The sequence below is a fragment of the Orbicella franksi genome, chromosome 14, assembly GCF_964199315.1.
Source record: "Orbicella franksi chromosome 14, jaOrbFran1.1, whole genome shotgun sequence".
Lineage (NCBI taxonomy): Eukaryota > Metazoa > Cnidaria > Anthozoa > Scleractinia > Merulinidae > Orbicella > Orbicella franksi.
Window position 1 is genome coordinate 18,167,862 of NC_138158.1, and position 24,689 is coordinate 18,192,550.

A 24,689-nucleotide genomic window follows, 5' to 3' on the forward strand; every position below is an offset into this window, starting at 1 on the left:
GCTCTATTTTCTTCATTATTTCCAACTTTTCTTGGGAAAAAAAATACAGGAATAGAAAATTTGCATCATTTTTAGCTTAGAAACTGTCTTTAGAAGTGCAGTGAATGCGAACGGTAACTTTCCTCTTTACCTTCAAGTACCAAAGCACAAGGTGTGAAAAACAAACGATATCTCTAGAAGTTCTGCTCGACAATTTCCAAAAACCTAGGGACGAGAGGTTGGCGCCACTCATCACCCCAGGTGCAGTTGAGAGGTCCGGTCACGTGGTGCAAAATCCAACAAAAATGGATATTTTTCTGCCAAGAAATCAAGAAATCATCACCATTTGGCAAGTCCTTTTTTGTTTTTACTTTTTAATTTACGTTTTTCAGAATAAAAGATACAAGAAGACGGAAAAAGAGCCTTACTTTTTACACTGTTGTTTTTTTTTTGGCTCCACCTCTCTTCACTTTTTAAATTTACAGAAAGGTACTGAGTGACAGCCGGAAATACGTCTGCGTTCTCAGGCTAACGTGTTCTGGAAGGAAGCCATTACTCTTGGCCTGGGATCCTATGATTCTGCTTCCTTTTTTGAAATAATATACCAAGGTACATCTTCCTTTTTCGATTATGTTCGAAAGTGTGTTACTAAAAAAACATTAAGATGTATTGAATGCAGATAAAGAGAACGGGGTGGGATGGGGGAGCAAGGCAGAGCTCTAGGGGAGGGGTGGTGGGTAGACCTCTTTAATCGGTCGATGGGCTGATTTGACTAGTTTGAGGCTTTTCTCACGGATTTTGACTCCGCTAGATCTTGCTCAAACAAAAACGTTTGAACAATCCTTAGTTTACACAAAAACGTAAATATGTCCAATTTAGATTTGTTCTCCTATTGCTGAACAAAAACATTTGCAAGTCAAAGCATGCTTTTTGGCAGCTTTCCATTTCTATTTCGTTCGCTTGGAGACAGTGAATTTTAGCGGTTTTTTGGGTTGCTATAAAATGATCAAGAGTTCCTCGGACATCTTCATATCTTGGTTTCGGCTTCACCCTGCTTTCTATATAGCTAAAATTTGGGTTGGGAGAAAGGAGGGAAGTTCGGGACATCCCCGCTATTACCACGACTTCGAGGCCCTATCGGGATACGGGACATTTAGGTAAAAATTAACGGGATACAGGCTATTTGGGGGAAAATCAATGGGATATGAGATATTTGGATCAGATAAAACAGGATGTAGAGTAGGAAAATCGTTAATTTTCGCAATTGGAATTAAAGGAATCTAGGATATTTAGGCCAAAAATTAACGGGATATGAATACTCAGACCCCCCCGGAATGAGACCACATTTTCTAAATTCTGAAAATTAGAAGCACGTGGAAAAGGGAAATAGGAGCTAAAGCGACCTGAAGCAGTTGAGGAAATAGAGAACATCTACTCACAGGCTTACTTCGAACGGGTTTGATCTTACACAAATAGATACCGGTATTTGAGAAACCCATGAAAACCGCAATCGTGACCGTAGGTAAAATAGGTTACACAGAACACGTTGACTGAGCAAACAGCAGTTTCCTTAAAAGCAAACAAGTGACCTGCTCGAAAATTTTGTTTGGGCTTTGTCCAATCAAAAATCGTAAGAACCACTTAGTGTTTGAAGGTACTTCAAGAAGGAATTAAAAGACCATTTAGGGCTTTTGTAGCGGGGATAATATGGCTAAAGGCAGAGGTCAAGAGTTAGTTGGACATCTTCACGGCTGGTTTCCACTTTCACTTAGCCCCCGCTAAATGTGGGTGGGGAGAAGGGACGGCAGTCACAGACCCCTATTAGGGATACTTTTTAGGTAGAAAGTTAACACAATACAGAATAATTGGGGGAAAAATTAATGGTGTATGGGATATTATACCAGATAAAACGAGATATAAAGCACAAAAATCATTCATTTTTGCAATTGGAATTAACGCGATACGGGACATATTTAGGACACAAATTAATGGGATATGGATACTCAGACCCCCCTGAATGGGGACCTCAGTTCAAAATTCTGAAAATTCATAATCATAAGCGAAGGCGGAAAAGGGAAATATGAAACTGAAGCCACCTGAAACAGTTGAGGAAGTAGAAAACTTCTACACACAGGCTTACTTCGAACTGGTTTGATCTCACACAAACAAATACAGTAAACAGTACGAGAAACCGCAATCGCACTTTACCAGAACACGTTTACTGAACAAATAGCTGTTTCCTTGAAAGCAAACACGTGACCTGCTCAAAAGTTTTGTTTGGGTTTTGTCCAATCAAAAATCGTAAGATAGGAGATTTGTAAACCACTTTCGGTGTTTTCTGTTTCAATTTCGAACGCTTCAAGAAAGATTCTGAAAGAATCAGCTTAAGGAAGGAATTAAAAGGCCTTTGAGAGCTTTTACAGCGAGGATAATGGCGAAAGGCAGAGGTCGCGGTCGCTTTTCTGACGGAGGGAACAAATGTGGTCGTTGTTGTTCAGGATTCATGCGGCGTCTACGCAGTAACTTGTTGCTTGTACTCATCGTCATCGGTGTTGTGATCGGCTTCGTCATCGGAGCTCTCGTGAACGACCCTGTAAATAAGATCGATGACATGGAAGACAAGAAAACTGTGATCATGTTGATTGGATTTGCAGGCGAGTTGTTCATGAACATGCTCAAAATGCTCATCTTGCCACTGATCGTGGCCAGCCTCATTTGCGCTTTAGCTTCTCTGGATGCAAAAGCCACCGGGCGTGTTGGGAGAAGGGCACTTATATATTACATATCGACTACCATCTTGGCTGTCATTCTTGGAATCGTCTTGGTTGTAAGCATTCAACCCGGAGACACCAAGGTGGAGAAGGAAAAGAAAGACGTGGAGCGAATTCGAACACTGGATGCTTTCTTAGATCTCATCAGGTGCGCTAAAATAAATACTAAGCTTGCGTCCTTGATTTTTTTCATTATTATTTATTGAATAATCTGATTGATTGTTACAGAAGATTTCCTGTGGCTAAATCCTCACCTTGCGTTTGAGTCAGGTGTAAGACGGCCTACCGTATATTTGTTTCGAGTTCCTTATCGTGCTATGTTTGTTTTCTCGATGTTCCATTCTGTACAATCTGCGTGTTTTGTTTGCAAAAGGTCGAGTGTCTCTCACATTGCCCAGAGATCTTACAAAGGTTAACTCTAAATCAAACTGTATTCATGTAATTTTGAAGTCTTAACAAAATTTAGATCACGTTCGTGCTTTTGCAAACGTAAACATCGGGAAACGTCGTCGATTTCGAATTCTGTGGGCGCGCGACGAGAATTTTAAAAAGTGTTCGAAATCATTGTATGCATTTGAACCATGCATTTTAATGGTTACTCTTACCAGAATTAGGCCTATATATTCGTGAAATTTCTAGCTATTATTTTGACGGATCATATTTGGTTGTGGAAATGGTAAATATTTTGAAGCTGTGGTAGATCAGTATTCCGATAAATCGATAAATGAGAACAGACGAAGAATCTTTGATCTGCTATTTATTAGTGGAACTTTCTAACTTGTTTGTGTTACGATCTGACTGGGAACGAACGATCTGACCGGAAACCTTTCTTACTCAATCAGCTCGTGCCAGAAGTCTTATCTTCTTTCTGTTGGCAATAAAACTACTTCCTCCGGCAGGCTAGTGTCTCGTTGCACTTCAGGGTTCCACTTCGGTTGAACCCAAAACTGTAAATAATTATTAGCACATCTGTTCTATTTTACTTGTCAAATTTTTTTTATTAAATTATCAGATACTAAATTATGGTCAAAAATTATTTTTAAAACCTCAATAAAAATGGCAATAATTCTGTAATCTGAGAATCAGTAACAAATTAATTAGTCCGACATCATCAATGTCATAATTTGCAATTTTCTGACTTTCCTAGCAGTTTACAGTCCAGGTTACTCAAGGAAAGGAGCTTATTGGAGAGGAGGGGGCACTTCTAAGGGACGGAGTGCTTATGTCTCTTTAATCATGTACATCTGAATGTTAAACAATGTTTAAATAAGAACTCAAGAACTGTAATAATAGGAACTCTGAGAGTCATAATGTTTAAAATTATGTTCAGATGAGAAAGCAGACTTTATAATATATGCTTATGATTCTATTTTATGTCCCTGTCTTTAATGGAACTTAATTTGAATAGAGTGCCTAGATTACAAAAACAGCCTTTGAGGGGAGCACTTGATAGAAAGGGGGGCTTATTGGCAGGCCAGCATTAAGCTGAAACGATATGATCCAAATATAAGCAAACCAATAAAGATGCATTTTTTTGCTGAAAAAAGCGTAAATACATAGGAAAATATGCTCATGAGGCATCTTCAGGTATATGTGGTATTTCATTATGTCAATTGTATTTTGTTAATAAACACGTCAAGATATAATTTTTTACCTAACAAATTTTCTTTTATCAGGAGCTGTTTTCCAAGCAACATTGTTGCAGCAACCTTTCAACAGGTAATTAGAAAATTAACACAGTCGTCCACAGTCTTATCAGATGTAACAAAATGTTCAAAACCCAACTAGGATAAGTAAAGTGTGTGGCTTCATTTATTTTTGTGGTGTCAATTTCAAGCCAATTTCTATGGTTGTTAAAAGTGTAGATCAAAGGAAAATCTTCACTTGTAATTAGTCTTAACAGCAACACCTGTCAGAAAATTTACTGGCATATCAGAGAAAATTCAGAGCAAAATCATATGTGGTACATTGTTGACATGTTGTTTTCACCCAGGGGGGGCGGGGGACTCCCGGATGGGATGGGGTACTCATTGTACCTTGTATAGTGGTTAAAATAAAAGTTTGGTACCTCTTAGGGGTTTAGCCTCAAACGTTCCACAGCAGGAGCTTTAGCAGTACCTTTAGGGTATAATGACTGAGAAAAAGTCAGTAGATATCAGTTAAATCGTGTTGACCGTTATTGTACCTCTTTGGGAGGGGAAAAAAGTCTAGCCACGCCCACAAAATGGTACCTTGGTACTTCTTAGGGGTTATTTTCAAAATGTTCTATGGAAGTACCCCCAGACTTTCACCTGTGGTCTACCATCTTGTCAACAGTGATCCATAGTTCTCAACCAACAAAACTTAATATAAGGAAATGAAGTAAATTATCGTGAACCCATGTTTGTGCATTTGCCTCAGTTTGGTAAAATTTATCTTACAGAAAAGAACCAAATACACCACTGATGATGGAGAATTTAAATACGTCAATGTGTCAATGAACGGGACAAATGGAACAACGAACACGATATTAAAGAAAGAGGTAGTGAGGAAAGGCTCTGAAACTGTCCCTAATGGACTGCAAGTTGACCCTAAAGGTTCTATTAATGTATTGGGGCTTGTGGTGTTTTCCATTGTGTTTGGAATTGTTTTGGGAAGAACAGGTGAGCGAGGAATGCCTCTCAAAGCTTTCTTTGAAGCTCTGAATGAAGTGATCATGAAGATGGTGACTCTAGTTATGTGGTAAGTCTTTTGGTCAAGGTCTGACTTATTTCATCTTTTGTGTTGTGTAGTAGGGCCCAGTGGCTTCATGGTCAGTTCACTTTACTCCGGATCGAGTGGTCCGGGTTCGAGCCCTGGTGGGGGATATTGTGTTGTGTTCTTGGGCAAGGCACGTTACTCTCACAGTGCCTCTCCCCACCCATGTGTATAAATGGGTACCGGCGAATTTAATGCTGGGCTGTAACCCTGTGATGGACTAGCATCCCATCCAGAGAGGGGTAGAAATACTCCCAGTCACTTCATGCTACTGAAACCAGGATAAGCTCCAGCCAGATGGGCCACTTGGCTCGTATGCAGACTTTACCTTTTACAATGGTGTATAGGATTCAAAACACTGTCTGTTTGCCACAAAAATTACAATTTTCAAGTGAGTGTGTTCAACATAAGTGAAGTGTAATAAATTGTTGAATGTGTCTTTGTCACCAGGTTTTCACCGATTGGTATTTGCAGTTTAATAGCAGCAAAAGTAGTGGCGATGGACGACATCATTGAGTCTCTAAATATGGTGGGATTGTACATGGCGACAGTGATAGCTGGTTTATTTATCCATGCACTCATCATTATACCATTGCTGTATTTGATCGCAGTGCGTAAGAACCCTATCAGATATATGATTGGTCTGAGAGATGCTATTATTACAGCTTTTGGAACTTCTTCCAGGTATGGAAAAATGTATTGTGGTTCTATCATTAGTTGTGTAGGTGACATGCTGTCTTCTAATTTTAACATTTTGTCTTCACTACACAACCAAACACACTCTAAGGTTGAGGCATGGGCGCATTAGTCAGCCAGGTCCAAGATATGTTTTAATTGTGACAATAAGCTTACAACAAAGTGGACAAGAGATACATCAAGTAACGCCCTACATGCGCCAAAGCTGGACACGTAAACCCCAAAAACGTCTTGTCAGGAAAAACAGGGACCATGTACCCCCAACCAAATGCAGTGGTGCCACGCTAGGGGTTTTAAGGTTGATATATAAACAACAGTTGAGATTGAAAAGCAAATCAAATGACGCTAGTTACACAATAAAAGCAAACCTTATGCGAAAATGCTAGTGGCAAGGCTGACCGTAGACTGTCACAAGTTTCTCAACCATCTCTTTTTACAGACGTACAGTACCCCTGAGCCTTCGCGTACTACACTTGCAAAATATTAATTTATGTCAATACTGATTACCAGAAATTACATTATTAGTGAATTATTAAAGTGAGATATTTCTGTAACAAATGGCTTTGCTTTTTTAAGGGGCTATTTTTATGACTCTGATTATTTGCATGTACCTTTAACGGTTAAAAACCTTGTCTGGTAAAATATGTTCCAATGCTAATTTTGACAAATTCCACAGTAGAGATGACATCTCCTGAGGTACAGTTTCAAAGCAATTATGTAGCTGCAAATATAGAGGTGGAACTTTCCTCAAGGGTAGAAAATTTAAATATACATTTTATTAATAGAAAAAAAATCTCTTTTACTGGGGACATGGTTCTTCCCTGCATCAAGTTTGTATATTGTACATTACTAGTAGGTTATACATTGGTGTGTCTATCAACTTGAGCTATGACTTCCCCACCTCCACCAAAAAAAAAGTATTTTCAATTGGTCTTCTGGAGACTGCTCTTAATCCACCAGGGGTGAGTGGTTGGTTACTGTAATTGCACAGGGTTAAAGCCTTCTAAGAAAGTGAGCAACAGTTCTGTTGTTTACATTAGTTTACATAAAAAACTCTGTTAAGTAAACATCTGGGTTATAATAATTTTTATGAAAATATTTTAATGCCAGCATTTTGATCTTCCTTAGTTCTGCAACTCTTCCCACTACAATGCGCTGCCTTGAGGAGCATAACAAAGTTGATGCTCGTATAAGCCGTTTTGTTCTGCCGCTTGGTGCCACAGTCAACATGGATGGCACAGCTTTGTATGAGGCCGTTGCTGCTGTGTTTATTGCCCAGGCCAACGGCATTACACTGAATGTTGGCCAGTTGATAACAACATGGTAAGAAAAGAAGGAAATAATAAAGAAAGGTGAAGTGAAAGGCAGGGTAACAGTAGTTTGGGATTTGTGTCTGTCTACAAATACAATAGTTTAAATGTTTTTGCCCTGATGACGGGGCTACTGCTTGAAACATTTGCCGTTGGTTTTCAAATTTTCTATGATGTGTAAGTCATTCACCTTAATAAACAAAAAAGTCTATCAGTCTGTCTGTCTGTCTGACTGTCTGTCTATGATTACAACTTGAAAGATTAATAGTTATGTTATATTAACATTAATTTGTTGAATAATATAGCTTCACTGCCACTGCGGCCTCTATCGGTGCTGCAGGAATTCCACAAGCAGGCTTGGTTACCATGGTGCTTGTCCTTCAGGCTGTCAATCTTCCTACTGACGACATTGGACTCATCTTAGCAGTGGACTGGTTTTTGTAAGTTACTCATGATAATAAAAGTAACATCATTAAACAGTCAGCAGCAACCCTTTAACTCTTGATAATCCACGGGAGAGCCATACTCCTTCTTGATGTAGAGGACACAGGACACGTCACAATTGAGCATCACCCCGCAAACCTATTGTTACCATTGTTTTCCTCATTCTTTTGTCCTTTTGCTCTCTGTTTTATATTTTTAACTGTGTCTTCTACACCAAGTTGAGCTAGAATCAGGAAATATTTTTGGCAAGATTATTAATTTACACCTCTCAGGTGTGTCGTGTGCAGAAAGAGAGAAAGCTCATCTAACATGATAGGTCTGCAATGGGTGTGGAAAGCCAGATTATTTGGGTATGCAATTTATTAAAGGTTATCCAGCATCATATGTCGGCAGAGTTTGATTATCTGACTCTGCAACTTGTGCAGAGAGATGAGCATCATAGGTCTGCAATAGGTGCAGAATAAGATTGAATAGCATCTTGGGTTTGCAATGCATACAAAGAGCCCGCAATGTGTGGAGAGAAAGATAATCCATTGTTATAGGTCAGGATTAGATTTTCTGGGTCTGCAATGCAATTTGTGCAGAGAAGGATCATCTAGCATCATAAGTCCAGGAAGCATGCAGTAATTTAGATAATATAGAGCATATTATGTTCGCAATGCTTGCATCATAGATCTGCAATTCATGTAGAAATTAGTGTCAGTAAGGTAATGTAGTATTGTATAAGTTAACAATTCATTATTAATAGCAACTCTAAATTGAAAAGTTCCATAAATTTGCCAAGTTTAAGTATAACAACATTGATAATTCCTTTTGCACAGGGATCGTATCCGTACTGCTGTAAATGTTGTTGGTGATGCATATGGAGCTGGCATAGTTGAGCACCTGTCACGGAATGATCTGATGTCGATGGACTACAGTGCACGAGAAGAAGATATTCCTCTGGAACCCTTTGAGAGGTACACACCCAAGAACGAGGACGCCAATAATGTCCATACCAGCGATCCTTCTCTGAGGGCCACCAACTTCTAGAAGACAACCAGGGACTGCTGTTCCTTAGTGAAATTACATTTTGCTCTCACACTTCTGCTTAAGTGCTGGATGTAATAGTAGTATTTTAAAGCCAGTTAGCCCCCCCCCCCCCCCCCCCAGTCCAACTGCTGCCCTTTACAAAAATTCCTCCAGTAATGAGGAATGAATTCAAGTCCACAAACTTATATTTTACTTTTTACTCTTTAGGTTTAATGTAAAGTAATCTTGTGTCCACCTATAATATTCTAGATGCTAAGTTCTTTCAAATATAAGCTCAGCAATTTTTTAGATGCAAAATTCCTTTTGATGATACACCACTTCAAAAAATACATAAGCTCACCCTAATTATGTTACTCATTATATTGAAACTGGACTGGAAATTAAATGTATACCTCTCGCAATCTTTTTTACTGGCATTTTTTAAAATAATTATTATCAAGGAGTGCACATGTGCACAAGGACTGGACCAAACTTCATTATGCAAAATGTTAAATACATGTACATTATTAGCTGTTTGTTTTGTTTTTAGCTGTTTTCTGATTATAATTATAATGGATGTCATCTGCGACTAAAATAGCCTCCTATGCGAATGCTGTTTGGGCTTGTCACACAATCTTTCCTCTGCATGTTGGGTTCATCACACAATCCTTCCTCTGCATGTTGAGAAGGAGTGCATAATGAGCCATAAGAACATCTGTGCAGGAGGCTACAACTAAAAACAGTTAACACATAAATGTAACTTGTGTTCCTGGAAAAAGCTTGTAATAATAGGCCATTTTACATTTGCATGCATTGTTACCTGGCCTATAAATGCAAGTGAGGCTGGAGGTGCCCTTGCTTTGATACAGACCTCTCTGCTTTTCGCATTTAATGCCAACCAGTTAGCATTAGAACAACTTGATTTACACAACGAAAGCAGTGAGGTCTGTATGAAAACAAGGTCACCTTCAGCCTTGCTGCCATTCAAATGCCAAGTCACTGAACAAACAGCTGTAAAATGGTCAATTCTACATTGATAATATAATTGCATGAAATAGAAATTTGAGCTAATTTTACATTACAGTTTATTTATGTAGGCATTAACACATAGCTGCAGAATAACTAGCCTGCGTTGCAGCCTGACGTGTCACAAAATCTCTGGTGGTTAAGACTGTGTGCGACGCAGGTTACAGAATAACCTGATGGCCATATTACTACAAAATTACATTTTCTGTGTTTACAGCAAGGCCTTCTGGGTCACAGTAGAAATTATCATTAGTTTACAAATTGGAAAGAACTTTCTGTGTGCATGTTAAGGGCAGTGAGTGGTAAATGCGAGACTGTGAGAATGCAAGACCTGCATTTTTCTTTGCTTGTAGCTTTTTACTCAGGCAGGGCCTCTTCATGAATGCTTGTAAATTTTAGGAAGTTTTTATAAGTTTTGTTAGCATTAAAAATTGCAAAGCATAATATTTATCACACTAAAAAGTATGTAGGATTTTAATACAAACTGTAGAAGTCATAGGTTTGGTTTAATAATAAAAAAAAGTTGTCAGTGGTGATTTTGTGTAAATTATGTGTTTGCTGCCATCGACACATTCCAATGAAAACAAAATTTCTTTCAATCAAGAGGCATCAATTTTGATTACGTTTCACTGTTGTAAAGTGAGTCGACATGTTGATCATGCAAACAAAGAGAATTATTGATTGAATTTAAATTTTAAGTGGTTTTCGCCACATCTTTTCCCTGCAGTACTCATTCAAGTATTAATATATCATTGTTAGTTGAACACTAAATGAGCGAATATTAAAGTTATAGCCAACGTTTCAGCGTCATTGTGACACCATTCTCAAGGCAAAGTGACTAAATTAATGCAAAGATTTGATTTCTATACTTTTACAGTCTCAACAAATTAGGATAATAACAAAGGCTCATAAACTCTTCAAGTGAATACCTTTGCGTGAATCGAGTCCGTTTGCACATTTAGAGATGGCTTAAGTTTTCATATAAAAAGCATCTTAATTAGGCAATCAAATTTGTTTGAGCATTCAGTGAGCACGTGAAATTGTTCTAAAAGACAAGTAGAACAATACCTGATAATTACGTAACTCAACTCCCTTAAACTTTTTTTCTCAAGAGTACAGTAGTGTAATCTGTGTTTATCTGCATAGTTAGTGGCTCTAACAGTCTAAACAATGACAAAACAGTGGCTGGAAGCCAAGCTGTAAAGTTTGTGACCACAGTGACATGTTCCTGAGTTCTGGTCAGTGGCATTTTGCCAACCAACAGCTGTGAAGACCACATTGCGATCCCTGCTTCTCTCGCTAAACTTGTATTCTCACTGGTAGAGCCAGTGTTGAGCTGCACTAAACTGCTTCCTAAGTTGGTCCCTTAAATTTCTTGACTTTACCCAGGGATAGATCAATTCCCCTTTGGCTAATCTCCCAAGCAGCATGGGCCAGCTATAGCCTCCATGATCAGAGTACTGGTCCATCAACTGGCATTGCAACAGGTCCATGATAGGGACTGGTTGATTATGAAGAAACAGATATACAGCTGACAAAGGACCTGTTGTACCTTTGACAAAAGGCTGCAGTTTGTTGAGATCTGTTGTCAAAGTATCTGATGAGCCAAGAAATTCGAACTTCACTCCCCCTAAAATGAATCAAGAGGACATATTATTTGCATTAATTATTAATAGTTTCAGCGCTGACTGAATTATTCACACATGTGAGCTAATTAAGTGGCATAAAGTGGAGTAAGAGGCACTGATTGTGTAAGAAGATATTACTGGGGGCTTGCCACCAATAGAACCCAACTACACCTGTAGATACGTCCTAACAGAGTTGCAGGAATCCTAGGATCTTTAGTAAGATCCTATTCCTCTTAGGGATTTCAAGGGATCTTATCAAATCCTATAGGAATCAGGTTCCTACACAATCCTGTAGGATCCTTTATAAATTTCAATCAAAGTAGAAAGTCAGACTGAATGCAAAAATCATTTTCTCGCTAACTTGTTTAAGTTTTAGCTATCAATTCTGTTTTGAAACAATTTAGAAAACCCAGTTTAACCGTGAACACAACTTGTTTTTGACTCTTGACTCTAATTTGTAAACTCAAGCATTTCTTCCAAAACTTTACAGATCATCCAACCCAAGGGTCCCTTGCAGAACAAAGTAGAGAAAACTGATAACAAAAAAATACCTAAAAATGCAAAGAATTACAATCTGAATGTATAATAAATAATATTTACCTGGTATTAGGTCTGATCTCACAAAAGCAGTTATCAATGGAAACACTGGGAGATTGTGCATCATATTGATCACTCGGCCTACAATGCCTTTCACAAATAGTACCATGAGCCGCAGAGCTGTAAACACAACATAGTATGCAGCAGTTGTCGGCAAAAGAAAAAGGAGGATTGTGAAGCACAACGTTCCCAGGAAGAGTCTGTCGGCTTTATATGGCACGATGTCCACTTGGTTCTTCTCAACATTCCATTTTCTTCCTGATAAAAACAAATATCTGTGACATTAAGCTTTAAAATGCTTATTGACTTACAACTCCCAAGAAATTATTGCCAGTAAATCTGGAGGCCCCATACTTATCAGGCTTTTAAGTAGCAAGTTGTAAAAAAATAAACAGATCTTTTAAGAAGCATTTTGTCTGAGTGGAGTTACAAAATGAGAAACAAAAAATCTCAAATGAATATGCCAATTTTGATAAATTAGAATTCTCACTTAACCCAACACTTGGGGGAATAAAGCAAAAGAAATTACACATTCATCCCTCAACCTCAAAGTGATTTCTTTTGTTTTATTCCCCAAGCCTCAGAGCCAAGTAAGAATTTTACTATATCGAAACTGGCCTGTAAGAACTGGGCTGGCCCCAAGCACCCTGCAAGATATCAAAGTGGAACACATATACAAATTATAATGTGAGGTCCACTGCAGCTTTGCAAAGGGCTAGAAGACAGAAATTTTCTACAAAATACAAAATGTCCTAACCTGTGAAAAGTTTGGCTAGTGTCACCAACTTCTGAAGCTGGAGATTGTAAATTCTTGCGGCATAAACGTAAAAGCAGTAGATATGTAGTGTTACAAGGGACAAAACATCTGATGCCAAAGACAACAAGAATGTCGCTCCAAAACAACCAGACATGATGATAAGACTGATGATGATCTGTAGATAAGGCGCGATACAATTCAGGTAAATTTGCCAAAGATACACGTGATAAAGGAAGAATGTGCTTAGATACTCTGCCAAATGTTTGTTCAGTTTAAGCCCAGCAGGAGCTCCCTTCAACCAATCCAGTAGTGCATTGAGCAACTCTACAACAGTGTCAGTCTTTTCCATCATAAAATCTGTGGCGCACTTGTTGTAACCATTTGAAAAGAGCCATGACACGATGAGAACACCCAAAATAATATCAACTGCCATTGTGCAGAGCAAACTGCCAAAAAAAACCATAGGAATTGTACGATCTCTATTATCATTCTCTAAACTTTGATTTTGCTTGTCAGATGATGATGATGATGATTTTCCCGACTGTGCTGAATTGTCATCTTGTTTATCCTTTGTGCTTCCTGGCTGATCAAGACAAATACACAAAGCCTTTACTTGCCTGAAACGCATACAAATCTGAAGGAAAACAGCAGATACACTTGACAAGAATTTGACTATCTCTGTCAAGATTGGGTGATGTTGCCGCCTTCTTTGAGACATTACACCCCAAACGTTACTAAAAGCCTTCACCACCAATTTGTAGACGAAATTGCCTCGACTATGCAACAGTCCATCAGGAGTTTTTGTTTCAAGTATTTTCCGGATACCCGCCTCAGCATGACGAGATTTATTTAGCAGAATCAGCACTTCAGACAATTCTGTACAAGATGTTAGTCCTTGGTACAATGATTGTCTTAAGAACTTAACATTACTGACGTTTGAAGGGCCAGTGGTCAAGAAAGCATTTCCAGACGGCTGTTTGTACAAAATCACCACAGATCCATTCAGCCCAGATCTTAATTTTTCCGACCCAATGTACAACTGAGGGATAGTGGCGTTTCTTGCCAGGCGTATTATAATCAGTTCATTAGTAAATAATCTAGACGTGGTCTCCACTGCTGCCAACACTTCACGAACAGACTTTTCATGACTTTCGTTTAGCCAGACTCCGAGAATAGACAAAGACAGTTGTTCAGCTTTTTCACAAAAGATTTGCAATTTAACCGAATTATCGGGAAGATAAATGACTGTTGCAGCAACAAAGATGTTTTGTTGCTCCTTCTTCCATCCAAAGATGAAGCCACTCTTTGCACTCAGGCAATGACTTGGGAAGAATACTTTCATCTCTGTTATCTGGTCTTCACTTCGAAAAGCAGGTAGAGATGGAAGGTGCCATCTTGGAATTGAACGAGAGGAGACTGGTGATTAGTTGGCCATCCAGAACGAACGCGCGTGGAGAACGCGTAGAACGCACTCACAGCGCACTCACAGCGCACGTGGTTTAAAAAATGTAGGGGAGTGTGTGGGGGAATGTCTGGGGGACGTGGCTGTTTGTCTTTTGATTCTGTTTATTGCGTTTATCGATTCCAAAAAGTTTGAAATTTGAGTTTTGACAAGATGAGAATCGTGTCAGCTCCTTTACTGACTCGGCATCTTTCTAAATATTTGCTCTGAGAGCACAAAACAAGAATGGCAAAAACTTTGCATCAAAGAGCGCTGTCGCGAGTGCTATGTCATCATCTCTTGACCCGGGCCTTTCTCTCCTCCTCTTCCAAGATGGCGAACGAATCGGGACAAAAGAAGCTCGAACCTTTTCCGCATTTCGGTACCTTAGCGATTCATGCCGGCCAAGAACCCGAGCAATGGAATTCAAGGGCAGTTGTACCGCCGATCTCAATGTCCACGACGTTTAAACAAGATGCCCCTGGGGTTTATCGAGTGAGTTTGTACATCTTTACGATGATTAACTTATCAGCGGCGCTTATTTGATTATCTAACTTACGTAACTTTACATCGTACATCGATCTATGTACATGCACTGTCCATTTATGAACATCTCTGTGTGTTTTCTCTGATTTTGTGTCTTTTAGGGATTTGACTACTCGCGATCTGGAAACCCAACAAGGAATTGTTTTGAGGCGTGTGTGGCGGCTCTAGAGGGCGCGAAACATGGTGAGAAGTTAAAATAATTAGCTAATACGCCACGTGTTATTCGTTACAAATAACTTGCGCACTTTACTCCTAGTTAGTTGCCACGACTTTTGACGGACGTCCCTATATATATTACTTTTCTTGAACAAATTAACATCTAATATTTAATACTCTAAGAATTTGATTCCGTTACCGTACCCTTGTAATCATTGGCCTGGTGTGAGGGGGTAGGGGTGGGGGGGGGGGGGGTTGTCTGACTTGTTGACTGAAAGCAGGCCAGATGAACGGAAAAATCCTATGTAATGATAGAGCATAATTTGGGGCATCTTACTTTCTGTGCCCTGTAAGAGACATGTTATTTTTTTATGCTATATAATAAATCTTTTATTTCCCAAGCTTGTTTGGTTAAAAATGCTGGATATTGAAGTTGTTCTTTTGTGTGATTTATGGATCTCAACTGACATCTCAATTCCGAAATGCACAAAATGAACTTGACCAATATCCAGCCATCTTTGCCAAACAAGCTCGGTCAGTAACCCTGTTATAATTGCTTTCTACTCTCAGGTTTGGCGGCTGCATCTGGTTTATCAGCGACCATGTTGTTGACTCACCTAGTGAAGAGTAGTGAACACATCGTTTGTATGGATGATGTTTATGGAGGTACATGACAAATTGTAATGACAAAATCTACTGAGGCCAGGAGAAGTGCATTGACCTTATGATAAGTACACTGAATTGGGCATTCTGGATTCTAGTTCTGCCAGGGGTCATTATGCTGTGTGTTTCAGCCCTGGGGGGGGGGGGGGGGGCATATTCTCATATGTGGGCTATATAGGTATGTGCCACAAGATAGGGTAGGGTTTTTGAGGTTGTCAGTCCTTAAATAGGGTATCATTTTTGTCCCTGTTGGCATTGAGGTCCAGATTTGATCCTTAGATAGGGTGTACCTAAATTGTATCAGCTAAAATTGCAGTGCATAAATGCCAGAGAAATGAAAAACAAATGATCTGTTAAAACTGAACTATTCGTATACTTCTAATGTTACAGAAACTAAATAAAGTTGAAGCGTCCACGGCTATGCTTGGTTTTTGTTTTTCCCTTCTATAGGATGTCATGTTTTTGGTTTGCACCTTAAATAAGGTCTCATTTTTCATATCTTTCATCCTTAAATAGGGTCAGGCTTCAAGACCCTTCTCGGCACACACCTATCCAAAATTTATGAAAGTACCCCTCAGGGTAACTTCAGCAAGACAATTTGCTCACAATGTCTTTCTCCTCCTACATGTACAAATGGGTACCTTGAAGTGCCGAGCAGCGCTTTGCGCCAAACTTTTCCTGTGCTTGCTCCTCCAACTGGGAGCCTGTTCGCAGGCTACCTTGAATTTATTAATGCCCCATGAGAGAGAGGTCTGAGTATCCTACATCTCCTTAATTTTTGGCCTACATGTAAATATACCATATCTATTTAGTATATAAATTACAGTTACAAAATTTAGCAATTTTCCTACTCAAATTTTATGTGAACTACTTGTATTCCATTAATTTTTTTTAGTTAAATATGTATGCAGTCAGGAGCCCATTACCCGGAACCTCTATCTACTATACCAACCCTGTGAGTCAACCCTTGCCCCTAATATTTTAGAAACAGCTCTTCCGGGAGTTTTTACACAACCCCTTTTTAATAGCCAATCAGATTTCCAAGCTGAGACCATTTTTTGTCACAACAAAGACTAGGATCCCTTTTGACCACTAATTTGCATTTTATTTGCAGAAACAAGATATTTCATGAGAAAACTAAGAGACCCCTGTGGTAATTACAGTTCTAAAAATAGAATGATACAGGAAAGGGTCGACTCTGGGTTATAATACGCATGGAGGCTCTGGGTGATGGGCTCCTGATACAGTTGAACACCCTGTGTCCCTAAAACCCCCAAAAGGGGCCTCTTTAATGTTGGGGGTAACTCTGTGATGGTTGACTGTGTCAGATATGTGAAGGTGTAAAAATGAATGGTGTCAACTCTTTCAACATTAACCCATGACCACTTTTAATACATTAATGAATGAGAAGTGGTCATTATAATGTTCAATGTAAATCGACAAATCAACAATATATTATTACTTATTAGCAATAGATACAAGCAATATGATTTTTAGTAAATTTAATTGCAGGGATAATAATTGTTGCTATTTTATTATTAGGTACCAACAGGTATTTTTCAAGAGTAGTTGCCACACAGATGGGAATAGAAATATCATTTGTAGATGCCACTGATTTGAGTAAACTAAAGAGTGCTATCAAACCAAACACCAAGGTATGGATTGCTTGCTTTCAATTAGTATGCCATTTATTATAATCCATCAAATATTTTCGCTCGCGTGTGATTGGTCTGGGGAATATCCAAGAATATTCTCCAATTTTCAAACTGTGTGTGTTGCAAAAAGGATTTGAAGGATAATAAACACAATAGCCTCCATTTGGCGCAAAAATATGATAGGATAGTTGTCCTTGGACATTATCTGTTCCTCAAAGCTCACAGTTTTCCTCAAGCTGTGCCCTCAGAAAACTGTTCGCTTCTCGGAACTGATAATAAATGTCTGCAGACAAATATCCTAGCATATTTTCATGCCAAATGGAGGTTATTGTTCATATATCAATATTTGGTACACAGTGTGTGCAAAGAACTAAACTTAGCCCTTTGCACACAGTATGTGTCTATGATACTTAATTATAGTCACTCCAGATAAATTCTGTTTCTTTGGTTGGTCTGTGCTTGAAGGCACAGATTAATTTCCAGTTTAAGAAGACATAAATATATTTTTCTACATGTAATTTCATTTAAATACAGATGGTGTGGATTGAGACACCAACTAACCCTTTACTGAAACTTGCTGACATTCAAGGAGCTGCAGACATAGTCCACCAACATGAGGTATGTTTTGTGGAAGTTATAGTCTTGAGTTTATGATCATGCTTGTAACTAGCATATTTTAGCTCTATCCATAAAACTAACAGTCAATATCGAAAATAATATTCTAGGGAGTGTTTTTAGTGGTGGACAACACATTCATGTCATCATATTTCCAGGTATGGTATGTTTGAGTGATATCTGTAGGTGGCATATATTATTTTGTAATGCTATAACCATACATGTAGACATGCAAGGCGTGCATGAATTGTCTGAATATGCTATGTTTGGGGGTGGTAAAAATAAAGCTCTAGGTAAAATTGGGATTGTAAAATTAAGAAGGATGATTGCATGTTCTAGTCGCCCATTAATTAGCTTGTCTATAGTTTGTTTTTCTAACTTAATTTAGTTACCCCTTGGGCTTCTAAAATGGAGCACCATATTTATGTATCACTATGTACATACAGACCAGAAAAAAGTTTTCTCCAAAACATTGGGGGAAGTTGCTTTTATCAATGAATAAACTGGTAATATGTAAATAATTGATCATGTTGACATATTGTACAGATATAATGCTCTTCTTAGAAGGAATTCAAGTTTAGTGCAAGTAAATTATACCATTATATTGTAGTTTTAAATAATGAAATATATTCTTTTGCAGAGACCTTTGTCTCTTGGGGCCGATTTTGTCATGCACTCAGTCACAAAGTATATGAATGGTATATGAATGTTTCCTTTTACCAGCCACTATAGTACACCAACTGTCCATGTTTGGAACAGCAACATTTTGACCCATAATTGTTAATTATTATTTATTTAATTATTATTATTGTCTAAAGAGACTTCTCATCATCTCCCCAAAAATGGATAACACCCACACACTGTGTCAAAAGATATCAAAAAAATCCAAAAGTCTTGTTTGAAATGACAGAAAAGTACCGACACAACTTTGTTGGAATTCAGTTTGTTTTGTAATCAATTATATCAGTTACTACAGTGGAACCTTGATTTAACGAACCTCTTTATAACAAAGTCGTTGGTATAACGAACAACATTCTTTAGCCTGACCAAAGTTAGTAACAGTAAAATGTATGGAACAGAACTTTGATATAACAAACCTCGATATAACGAAATCCTCGTCCCTGAATTTCCACTGTATCCATATTTACCAAAAGAGAGCTCTTTGTATCTTCCCAAGTCACCGATCACACTGTGCTTTTTTCAGGTCATTCTGACACTGTAATGGGAGTGATTTGCACCAATAATGAAGAACTCTGCAACAGGCTAAGGTTTCTGCAGAACTGTAAGTCTGTAGACTCATTGAGTTTAATTTGTCTGTTGTCTCATTTCATTTTGATACTCTCTAAAATTGTTTCATTCAGACTTAATTACCACACATACACTTATTACACATATGGATTACTTCATTTTAGAAATTAAGATAACACTCATAATCTTATATTCATGGATGGGCTTAATTATTAGGCACTATCAATGTACTGTTTTGCATTATTTTAAAACCATGCGGTATATAACAAAACTATTACACTAAGAAACAATACCATGATAGTGTTTTAGAGGTTAACCCCAACCTTGTAACACTTTAACGCTTTTGACTGTAGGGTTTGCTCAGAAAATTAAAAGCCTTCATGGCTAATGCTTTCTTCAATTAATTTAGATAGGAGTATTGGTAGTACCTCAGTGAGCACATTTGTTGATGAAAAATAGCTGTCAGTGGTAATTTTTAACTGTTAATAGTTATTATTGGACGAGGTTGAGCAAAATATTGTGATTTCTAAGTGGTGAGCAGATCAATTATTAGACGGTACTACGCATGAACAGACCATTATTTGTAGGCAGCTATTTGAAGGTCACGTGGTGGGCTCTCAGGCAATGGAAAGGAAGAAAAAAATACATCAAATGATAATGCTGTTTATTCTAAAGCTACTGGAAGGATAGAGGTTTAGACCTGAAGATTAAAACATGTAGTACGTATTGGTTGATACACTAACTTACAATAAACTGTCTTTTGATTCAATCAGCTATTGGTCCAGTCCCTAGTCCTTTTGACTGCTACCTTGCTAACCGTGGGCTTAAGACTCTTCATCTACGCATGCGGCAACATCAAGTCAATGCTATGGCTGTGGCTAAATTTCTGGAGCAGAACCCCAGGGTGGAGAAGGTGGTGTATCCAGGTACAGTGTCTGCCAAGGATTGGGGGAGGAGGAGGAGGAGGAAGGGGGATAGGTTGCCATGTTCAGGGGTATATTGATAAGGGGCATTGTTTTAGGAGTAGAAGTCCATGATATGATTAATCAGCTTTTCTTCTCAATTTTCAATTCTTCACTCTTTTGTATCTACAACTGTGTCAACACTTTACAAAATTTTGTTTTGTCAGGTCTGGAATCTTTTCCCCAGCATGAACTTGCTAAAAGACAGATGACAGGCTTTGGTGGAATGGTGACCTTTTTCATCAAGGGAGATATAGAGAATGCCAAACAATTTTTCAAATCATCTGAGGTATAACTTACTAGTTAACTCTTCATGAAACAACATCATAACAACAGGATGGTTTGGAAGGATTATGAATTGGTACTTCTGCTGATTTCTTTCAAATTAAGAGTCTAGTCTAGTCTAGTCTATCAACTTTATTGGTCACAAAATTACAATATAATTAAAAGAAGAAAAGGACCAATAGGAATTGCACGAACGGGAAAGAGTCAACGAAGCAGAGATGGGTCATTTATTTGAAGCTGGAAATTCTGTGAATATAATGGCAAGAGGTTCAGATTTATTTCCTATAAGCCACCAAGAGAGCCTATTCCAATAATTAAAATTGCTATTTATCTGATGTAGGAAGGCAGATAATTGTTGTGGCCATCGAGGAACAAATATTGGGGCTGCAATAATCATTTAGTTTTATTAATTGTCATAGATGGTATACAATCATCAAAGCCTCAAAGGCAAGCTAATGCGCCACAGAAGTGATTAGCTGCAGAGCTCTTTGCACATATTGCATTCTCACAATTCTCCATTGTCAATGTGCACACAATGCAACCCTATTGTGCTGTATAATATCTCTTATCATGCACACTGTTAATGCAGCTACATTTTGTAAGCATTGTGGGCCTATAATGCTAAATCAGAGACAAGTACATGTACTGTATGCTGGGGGGGGGGGGGGGGGGGAATCCAGGAGTTTTGAAAGGGGGTGGCTGGTACCTTGGGGTTGCAGAATCAATGGAGTATGTTCCCAAAATGTTGCAATTTGAGAACTGGAGCCTAATTGAAAAATACCAGCATGCCACAAAGTAGACATTAAAATGAGGTACCTGTCTAGAGAGTTGGCCTTTCTTTCTGCCATAACATTCACAACCATTTTCAAATTTGTTAATGTTTTGCTCATCCAAATGGGGTGGCTAGCCACCCAATCCACCCCTCCCCCTCCCTAAATCCACCATGTAGTCATGAATGGCTACATACATGCCTATAATGGTTCATCATGGAAGTGTCTATGCTTTGGGTTTGCTAAAATTTTAGGTTTCTCAGAAATAAAAGGGGAAAATACCAGGTGTTTTTGACTTAAGGTCTGGGGCACTCATTTTAAATATTTATTCTAACAAGGCTGTCAAAGGGTCGTAACCGGTAACACCTGTTATGGCTGAGTATACTTGATAGAGGATCAAGGCTACAGGTGACTGAAAACGTCATGACAGTCCTGTGGAAGAGGTGGTTATTTGGGAATGGGGGTTGGGGGCTAGTCATGTCACCTGCAAGGAGGTGTTTTGAGTAACTTTAGCGAAGATATTGGTGGGTGTAAATTTTAGGAATGATTTACAAAGTCTAATGTATTAATATATGTGCTACTATTTGACACCACATTGTATTCACATTTTGCAGTATGATTTTCAAGCCATGAGCCACAATAAATAATTCTGACTTACTCCCTAGTTGCCATGTCAAGCAAATGCAGTGATTATGAATCAATTGTTTTCTTTTTTCAGTTATTTACTCTTGCTGAGAGTCTTGGTGGTTTTGAGAGCCTGACAGAATTACCGTAAGTTTTGTGTTATGAAGGCAGAAGCATTTGTGTTTACTTGTTTACAACACAAACCCTCCTATTAATGTATTGTCTTGATTTGCTTAAATTTATTCAGTCAGGGATACTAATCTCACGTGATAGGTTATGTAACATTCTCACAACATTGACCCCATTTATCTTTGTAGGGCGATCATGACTCATGCATCTGTTCCAAAAGATCAGAGAATAGTATTAGGAATATCAGACACTCTGGTGAGTTTTAATATGACAAATGTGACTGTTGGACAGTGACATTTACAAGAGTAGCCCATCAAGTGTCCAACTTGTTTAATTTTTGTGTAACAATGGTGTTACAACAATCTTACCTATCTTCCAGATTCGTTTGTCTGTGGGACTTGAAGATACTGAAGATTTGATTGAGGATTTGGACAAGGCACTCAAAGAAGCAGTGAGTGGCATTATGCTACGAACAATATTTAAACAACTATAATTTAATGTGCAGTCATCTTTAAGGTTAACATAAAAATGTACCATTAATTGTTAGGATTTTCCTCACAAACTCCAAAAAAAGTATTTACTATTTCTAGTTCTGGATGTAATATGTCAAACACGAAAGACCATGTTTGACCACATTTCCAAACATCGAGAAGAGAGTTGAAAATAGGACATGGAGCATAGTACTTTTGACAAACTTTGAGGTGTTTGGAATGTGGTCAAACACTGTCTTGAGTGTTTGATATATCTTCTCAATCAAAACTAACACTGAGGAGAAAATGGAGAAATAAAATCGTAAAAATCTCTGCCAATTGAGATCAGATATCCAAACACCATCGCGGTCATGATTTCCTTTGCTTACACTTGATGAATTATTAAATAAAAATGAGTTTGAGAAAGTGGGTTAGTGTTTGAACAAAAATATGCGTCAAAAATTAACTTGGGCAATAGGTTATTACTGAGTTATGAGGAGCATCTGGCTGTTCAGTATCTTAATGTAGTGTGTAAAATTTGTCATTTTCAGGTGCCAGATTCTCTTCTTCAGGGAAAATAAATACAAAATTGGAATGACAATTAAAGGTAAATATTATCAAAACAGATATATATAAACAATAGCCTCCATCTGGGGCAAAAATATGTTGGGATATTTGTCCTTAGACATTATCTGTTCCTTGAAGCTCACAGTTTTCCTCACACTACGCTCTCGGAAAACTGTGAGCTTCGAGGAACAGATAATGTCCAAGGACAAATATCCCAGCATATTTTCGCCCCAAAGGGCGGCTATTGTTTATATTATTCTTCAGTTTTGAAAATTGGGGAATATTCTCAGATATTCCCCAGTTTCAGTTGGGGAATATTTCGTTATGTGAAGTGTTTAGACCAATTGTGCGCGAGCGAAAACATTTGACTAAACCAAAGGCATTGAAGTGTTATTTTGTACTTCAATTCTTCTGGATGGCATAAGGAACATGTTTGAACTTATGCTATGATGTTGCCTTCACTTTATTTTGTGCTTTAATGCAAAACAACTTTCTTGCTTGAATCACAAGATAAAAAAAACAGACTTAGACTTCTTTGTCTAGAGGCTTAAAAAAAATTATTGAGTAAAATTTTTAGGTGGTTCAGGGTTTTTTTTTTAATTGTTTTAGTTAACTTATACCCTAGGTGAAAATTTTACAAAAATTACAAGTAATTCAGTAGACACTGTAGCGAGGTAGCAAGTTAGGCTTATGTGTGAATGCACTGTATCTGGTTACTTGAGATTTATTTATTAGATTTGCATGAAGAACAAAGAAGTGACTTTATTTTACCATTAAATTCTTTTATTTCCTTAATATAATAATAAATAGTACTTGATGGTTTATTTTTCGGTTGAGAACACAAAATATGGGGAAGGGATAATAATAATATGTTTTTATTAGCATAATCCAGTAACTGACCATCAGCAAACTTGACATCTGATTGGCTACAGAGGTAGCAAGATACATAACTTAACAAAACTATTAAACAAGTCATAACAACTTTCTCTGTTTAATAGATCAGCTACTGGGCGTGCTAATAACAGCAATTAGACTCCTGGCCCGCAGTATTGCTAATAATTTGATTCTTAGCTCAATAACTGACAGAAACCTCAAGCTTCCTGAGTCTAACATTGTAAATATTAGTAACAACAAACCAACCTCATTCCCCGGGTCTCTCTCTCCCCACGGTGAGAGAGAGACCCTGGGAACGGGGTCGACAACAAACGTGCTGTCTACTTGTTATATTTGACCAACAATTAATATTATTTAAATACACATCTAATACTTTTTTATAACCTAAAGGAATGTGAAACCCTGAAATTCTAAAGACAAAATTGCAATCACTGTTATGTTGAACCTTGAACAAGAACGCCAATGTCCAATGAATGTTCTTTGCCTCCTTTTGCCAAAAGACCATTTCCTGAGTAAATAAACTGAAAGCTTAAAGTATTAAGTTGCATGATGAAGTCTTTAACAAGACAATGTTTTTTTTTCTTTTTTTCAGGTTTCTCAAGAGGCCTGACCAGTTACATCTGATATTTTTAAATGCAATAAAAAATGGTTGCATGAATTTTGGTTTGTGTCATATTTGTTTATTGCTTGTAGTTATTATCCCTCAACC

The 24,689-nt window shown here is 38.0% G+C and overlaps 3 protein-coding genes across 3 annotated transcripts; 2 read left to right on the plus strand and 1 right to left on the minus strand.

The window, feature by feature from the left end:
• Positions 1–495: 495 nt before the first annotated feature.
• LOC145467352 (excitatory amino acid transporter 3-like) lies at positions 496–10,497 on the plus strand. Its single transcript, XM_081450903.1, has 7 exons — positions 496–2,898; positions 4,427–4,469; positions 5,173–5,471; positions 5,937–6,170; positions 7,311–7,505; positions 7,798–7,932; positions 8,758–10,497. The coding sequence occupies exons 1-7, from the start codon at positions 2,411–2,413 to the stop codon at positions 8,966–8,968; spliced, it is 1,605 nt and encodes a 534-aa protein (XP_081307029.1). The 5' UTR covers positions 496–2,410; the 3' UTR covers positions 8,969–10,497.
• An 18-nt stretch (positions 10,498–10,515) lies between these two features.
• On the minus strand, positions 10,516–14,313 carry LOC145467333 (phosphatidylinositol N-acetylglucosaminyltransferase subunit Q-like). Its single transcript, XM_081450882.1, has 3 exons — positions 12,956–14,313; positions 12,202–12,456; positions 10,516–11,603 (listed from the first exon to the last, which is right to left on the minus strand). The coding sequence occupies exons 1-3, from the start codon at positions 14,295–14,297 to the stop codon at positions 11,287–11,289; spliced, it is 1,914 nt and encodes a 637-aa protein (XP_081307008.1). The 5' UTR covers positions 14,298–14,313; the 3' UTR covers positions 10,516–11,286.
• Positions 14,314–14,642: 329 nt separating this feature from the next.
• Positions 14,643–24,637, plus strand: LOC145467371 (cystathionine gamma-lyase-like). Its single transcript, XM_081450924.1, has 15 exons — positions 14,643–14,891; positions 15,044–15,125; positions 15,669–15,764; positions 17,304–17,416; positions 17,951–18,034; positions 18,142–18,189; positions 18,672–18,729; positions 19,236–19,313; positions 20,053–20,205; positions 20,409–20,530; positions 22,015–22,067; positions 22,238–22,304; positions 22,429–22,500; positions 23,071–23,126; positions 24,573–24,637. The coding sequence occupies exons 1-14, from the start codon at positions 14,643–14,645 to the stop codon at positions 23,098–23,100; spliced, it is 1,305 nt and encodes a 434-aa protein (XP_081307050.1). The 3' UTR covers positions 23,101–23,126; positions 24,573–24,637.
• Positions 24,638–24,689: the final 52 nt, after the last annotated feature.